This window comes from Ornithodoros turicata, chromosome 6, assembly GCF_037126465.1.
Source record: "Ornithodoros turicata isolate Travis chromosome 6, ASM3712646v1, whole genome shotgun sequence".
NCBI classification, from domain to species: domain Eukaryota; kingdom Metazoa; phylum Arthropoda; class Arachnida; order Ixodida; family Argasidae; genus Ornithodoros; species Ornithodoros turicata.
The window spans coordinates 13,876,430-13,882,461 of record NC_088206.1 but is presented as its reverse complement, the minus strand read 5'-3'; the positions used below and the strand labels follow the sequence as shown (position 1 = coordinate 13,882,461).

The 6,032-nt window shown below is 43.7% G+C and overlaps 1 protein-coding gene across 5 annotated transcripts in view; it reads right to left on the bottom strand.

Moving 5' to 3' along the window:
* Positions 1-1,360: 1,360 nt before the first annotated feature.
* Positions 1,361-6,032, bottom strand: part of LOC135399178 (peregrin-like) — a 39,825-nt gene continuing 35,153 nt past the window's right edge. For all 5 annotated transcript variants that reach the window (XM_064630940.1, XM_064630944.1, XM_064630941.1 and 2 more), the window contains 2 exons: positions 5,060-5,202; positions 1,361-3,147 (listed from right to left, as the gene is read on the bottom strand). In XM_064630940.1, the coding sequence (XP_064487010.1) occupies positions 2,955-3,147; positions 5,060-5,202 (336 nt within the window). In that variant the 3' untranslated portion in view covers positions 1,361-2,954. The remainder of the gene's footprint in view (positions 3,148-5,059; positions 5,203-6,032) is intronic.

Below are 6,032 nucleotides of genomic sequence, written 5' to 3'. Positions count from 1 at the left end.
ATTCAATGACTTTTGACCATGTCCGGACAGAATGGCAACACTGGTTTCAAGAGTATGAGGGGGGAAGAGGCATCAAAATCCTCTCCTGGGGCATTCCACTTCAACTGATACCAAACTCTCAAATGCACATCACCAATTCTGGCACAACATCCTACAACTACCAACAAAGTAGGGCATTGAATGAGATATGTACAATGTAAAATCCTATATGTATACACTCATGTGTTGTGAAAAACTTTTCTGGAGCACATCCAGTACTGTTCAGCATCACCCTGCTGTTCTCCCGACAATGCCCTCGGTGCACAACGCTTTTGTAACATTGCTATCTAAACCCCTCGAAATCAATAAAAAGTGAAACAAAACATCACTTTCAGGATCGGTACCTTGGCTACAACAATTATCAGGTCCAAGTCTGGGCTATGCACAAAATAACTGAGTCTTCAGAAAAATATGTAATCTAATAAAAATAAAAATAACGAAGACCTTTAAAACAAATTAGGAAATTCCAAGTAAGCATGCATTTCGTCTACGAGTAAAACAGCTGTGTATCCTGCTACTGTATATAACAAAACAAAGTGTTGAGTCACAGGACAATCCCTTTACAAAGTATGGCATGACCTATACACATGTGAAGCAGACAATGCGCACGAAGCAAAGGAATAATTTGACGTGCATCGTGAGCAACAAAGTGCAAGCAAACTACAATGATGCATTCAACTAACAACAGTGAAATCACAAAACAATGTAGCGGTCACCATGATGTTTATGAATAAGCAGCAAGCAAATTTACAAGTGAAACAATGTCTTAAATAAGAAGACCAAATCTGACCTGATGAAGCACACCCGTGAGAAGAGCTACACTGCAAAATAAGAGGCAGCTCACGCACTGCTTAAAAAGATGCAGTGACTGCATTTGATCTACCAATGAAATCATTTCTCTGTGCATCACAGTCAAGTGTCTGAAATTTAGCCTTCGGTCGCCGTGTGGAACTGACACATCGAGATAAAAGAGAACGCGCCAGTTCGTGCGCTTCCAATTTACGATGGTAAAAAGTGGTTACTGACAAGTTCCATACCCTCTCGGGTTCAAAAACGTACAGGACAAGGGTTTGCCATGTGATAACGCGACCCAAATTCTGCGCATTATGCAGTACAGAGGTCATACAACACAGGAAAAGGCTCAACTGGTTATTTCACAGAGCTAGCACAGCAAGTAGAGGAGAATCTGCTGACACTATATTTTGTCTTCTGAAAACTAGCATTTGTTGCTGAATGCGAGCCCTGTCACCTACTGTACGATGTCTCAGTAACTGAACCATCCCTTGCAAAGAACAGCTTCTAAGTAAATGTCTGATTTGCCTGTATATAAATTAAAATCCCGTTTTGTTTAGGCAACTTCCACAGCACAACGGACGTGTGGCTGTCCCTACTAAAATGCTCCAAGACTTAAAAAAAAAGAAGGAAAAAAAAAAAAAAAAATGAGTGCTCTAATGAAACCAACTTGAATGTTTTTAAGAGCTGTGCATGCTAGTCGACAGTATTTTTATCATTGTGCCTACTAATTAATTAGATAACATTAATGAGCTAACTTCTAAAATATCTGTGTAAGGGCCGTGGCGTCTGCTGGAAAGTTCAGGGGCATTTCCCCAATGCATTCCACAACCCTTCAATTCACACCTCGTCCCTTAAACCAATAGTTTAAAAGTTGGCTAATCAATATAATCCAATTAGGCATAATGGAAAAAAAAAATATTCTGGCAACTAGGATACGGGACTGCTAACTACGTTCTGTTGGATTCATTTACATAGAGCACTCAATCTTTTTTCTTTTCTATTTTTCAATCCTGGGTCTTTTTTTTTCAATCCTGGTGCGTTTTAATACACCCTGAGAGCAGACATAATTCGTCCCTAAGATTATCACTGCTGCAAGCATTTCCATTGTGTGTATTCATACTTCATAATACCAAGAGCTCTTCGGTGTACACCAGGTTTTTCTAGTTGGTATAGTAGCCCCCATAAATATTTCCAATGTGAGTAAAACTGCTAATCATTATTCCTCATCAACTCATCAGTCTGCATAAAGTTGCTGCTCTCTGATTTTATGTTGAATGAAATCCGACAAGTCTAGGCCTACGTGGTAACGTGTACGGTGGGCAAACAGTCACGTTTAAAAGTGAGCCTGATAAGATGCAGTGTGTAAAAAAAAAGTTGAGAGCTGTCTCGCTCAACACTTTCTGTCTTGTTCTACATTTCGTGTTGTGCCCAAGAATGCTGTGAAGCACTAAAAATTGGACAAGATGCTGCTTCTCCGAACCCTTAGAACAATATTTTGTCAGGGATCAATTCGTGTTTCTGCTCTACCTCCTGTGCCGACCCTGTGGACTGACTGGCGTTGCAGTTCTAAACGTGACATTATGTGAACAGTGTGATGAAAAGTGGCGTTAATGCAGAAAATGCGCAATTCTGGGTGAAAAGCACTTCGAAAGATATCTCACCAAGGAACTTAAGAACACTTTGCACCACCAACAAAGCAAGCAGAGCTCTGTCAGGCCGACACTACAGAATATAAGTCGTACTCTAAGAGTACAGTCCCAAAATGTCTGCAAGAGATGTTGAAAGTATCAGGGACACTCATTCCTACAATGCGCCTGAAGATTCCTACAACTCTCACGAGAATGGGCAACGAGGTTTGATGGTGCGGCATGGCCAATAAAATTACTAACTTCTCTAACAGGCTGGGTTCTTCTTGCTGTGTTCATATTAGTGCCGCCTGTGTTCCGGAAACAGACGACAGTGTCCTCGTTGGACAATGCTGGAATGACCTGAATGACACGAGCAAGTGCCCTCGCATCTGGCTCGTGCCCGTAGACGATCCTCGGATTGAAATTCCAGAAATGAGGTGGAGGAGGAGGAGGAGGAGGAGAAGGAAGCCGGGGAGGGAGGAAGAAAAATAATCAGTCCTCTGTGCTGGAGTCTCCGGACAAGCCCGTGGACTCTCCGGTGACGCGGCAGCGGTGAAGGATGGCGTTCTCGTAGGCCTTCTTGACAGCCTTGCGCTCCGCCGGCTTCTTGGACTCCACAAGCTTCGCCTTGTCTCTCGCTGTGTCCACACCGAGCGGTTCCAGCTTGTTCCGTGGTAGCCATTGCCTTGGGAAAAAGTGAATCGCAAAACTTGGAAGCACGTTCAACGACCATGCCCCCATAGAAGTGACCTAAAACTGGATATTGTCCAGGCTTTATTTGTGACACCAAGAACTGGTAACGACACGGCAACGTCCGGTATTCAAAGGCCTAAGCTCATGTGTTACTGCACACTGTAGCCATACGTATCATACCTAGGGTTCTTAGTTTTCGGGCTTTATGATTTTTCGAATTCGGGACGGAAAAATCGGGTGCTATTTACACACGAGAATTCGGGGAGAAATTGGGTGCTACGATCTCTGTTTTATATGTCGTCACTGAATTTTCGGGTGAAACGAAAGGCATATGAAACAAGCCACTGCAGTGACACTGGGACGAGAAACAAGAATATTCGTGTTTCCGCTCGGAACTGGGGCGGTGAATGACCGCAGTATTCAAACACTTGTCCGAGCTCCACAAAAAGCTTGTCTTTTTTCTCCTTCAGGAGGGGATTATAGAAAGAGGACAAATAGTTGTCACAAATAGCTCTCTTTGCTGATATTATGGTTCACTTTTCCCGACGGTTCACCTAGAACGACAAGTTGAAGGATCGCAACGGGTTTGGGTAGATATCGGCGAATTCTTGAATACTTGTTCGGGGGAACTATCGTGAAAAATCGGGTTTAACCACGAAACGAAGAACCCTAATCACACCTTACTAAACACACGTAAATCACACTGTCAACACAAAATGAGAAGATGCTAAACGTTGGAGTCTTGTACATGGTGCAATAGTGTCCGTTGCAGACATCTATACATGAATGAAAATGTATGCTGTAATGTTGCACACATAGCTGAGCTCTTGTGCAACATTGTTGAGTATTGGGGTCTACAAATATTTGTCTCAAGCCGAAGGCGATATGGACCTAAGTGAAATGAGAATCTTCTGTTGACAGCGTGGAAGTGAAGAGAACTAAGAGAGCCATAAGTAGAGCATTCCTACGTCAGTGATGAGAGCTTCGATGTCTCGCGCAACTTCGTTATCTTTGAAGGTGGATCAGAAAGGTTGGTACCTTATTGGGGATCACTCTGTATTTCAGGCTTAAGACAGCACCCAGTAGCTTGTTGAGAACAGAGAGTTGTATTGATGTGCAGACGTTCTGCTCCTTCACAAAAGCATGCCAAGACACATGTCTAGAGAAATACAGGCTGCCATCTGACAATGTGGATTTCAGCATGTAAAGCCATTGTCGATAGAGTCCTGATGCAAATTCCTCGTTCTGGCTTTGAATAAATTTCTTAATGAACAGCTCCTTTTTTAAAAGATGACAACCAGTCGAGGAGATAGTGAAGCATAAAGCAATTGCTATAGTAGGCAATGTATGAATACAGTGGACTCTCGTAAATTCAGGGCTAATTCATTCAAGCTCAATTCGAGGCTCGCTATTCCTTGCTGCAAGTTCGCAATCGCACGATGCCGGAAATGTAAGAGAATAACTTACGTTCCAAAACATTCAGTTACAGGCAAGCATCGAAACATCTCGGAGGTGAAAATAAGCTGTTATACGCGTTCATATTTGGTTCTTCAGCTGACACACCATGATGAACATCATTCGCAGACTGAAGCGCTGTTGGGCGTGGCCGTTCAATCATGCTCGTATGTTCGAATTACCAGGCGTTTTCCCCACTCAAGTATTTGTGACGTTGACGGGACCTCGGTGTCAGATTGAATTATGCAAGTTCGCGTTGACGGGGCTGCACTGTTTTACGACGAACGGTAAGCCATCAGAATGGAAGTGGAGGCTGTTATATTTGAAACGAAATAAAATCTGAAAATGCATACGCAACTGGGAACAAAAAGATAGAACAGCAACAAAGATAAATAAAATGTTGCAGGATTAGAAAGAGAAGGAAGATTAAGTTGTCGCAGGAAACTCACCAAGTCCGCTTGGTGTCAAAAAACAGCACGAGATAGACGGGCTCCTGGTAGTTGGTCCTGAGCTGAAGCACTTCCTCAGGCGGAACTGGTATAGGGACCCCGTTCTGAGTGAAGCCGCCTCTTGGCATCTCGGGGTTGATGATCTAAAACATTGTCACCACCGTCACCACTCTCTGCCGGGGTTAACACACAGCGTACAGTGTCAGGTTTCTTTCGATACCAATGCTTTCAATCAACTTGGCCTTTGTGATAAACTGCAGATGGTAACAGGGGTGTGTGCTAGTATAAATCCAGGGTGTCTACCAAATGGCAGCCTTCAAATACCCTGACTATTCCAGGATTCCGCTGACCATTTCAAGCAAATCCCCCAAGCAAAACAAAAGGGAACTTGGTGCTTGCTGCTACATTTTGATACAGATCCCCGATGAAACAGGTAATTTACTGAGTATTAGTATTAGTACTTTTCAGCCTCTGAGCCTGTCATACTGGTGAACTGCTACTCGTGGTCGCTCAACCACTGATCCGCTCTCGCGATTTGCTGTGCATTGTCATGGTGCTTGTCTGCGATTTTCCCTGACTTCAGCTGCTTTTTGGCAAATTCCCTGACAATCCCCCACTTTTCCAGTTGCATCAGAATTAACGATGAAAGATGAAAGTCACTGAAAAGGTTAGCCAGCTGTAGGAGTCGAACCCACATCTTCTGGATTGCCGGTCCGGGGCTCTACCAATTGAGCTAAGCTAACATACCTCCCCAGTGACTTCCATAGCAATCCAGAAGATGTGGGTTCGAGTCCTATAGCTGGCTAACCTTTTCAGTGACTTCCATCTTTCATAGTGCGTATTGTGGTTTATGTCCGTGAAAGGTGGGTGTCCATTGGACGGTGATAGTGCATGCTCCTTACAGCATTCAAACGTTACAAACAGCTAACACGCCTTCTCAGCGACTTCCAGGGTGCGTCATCTGAAGGGACAA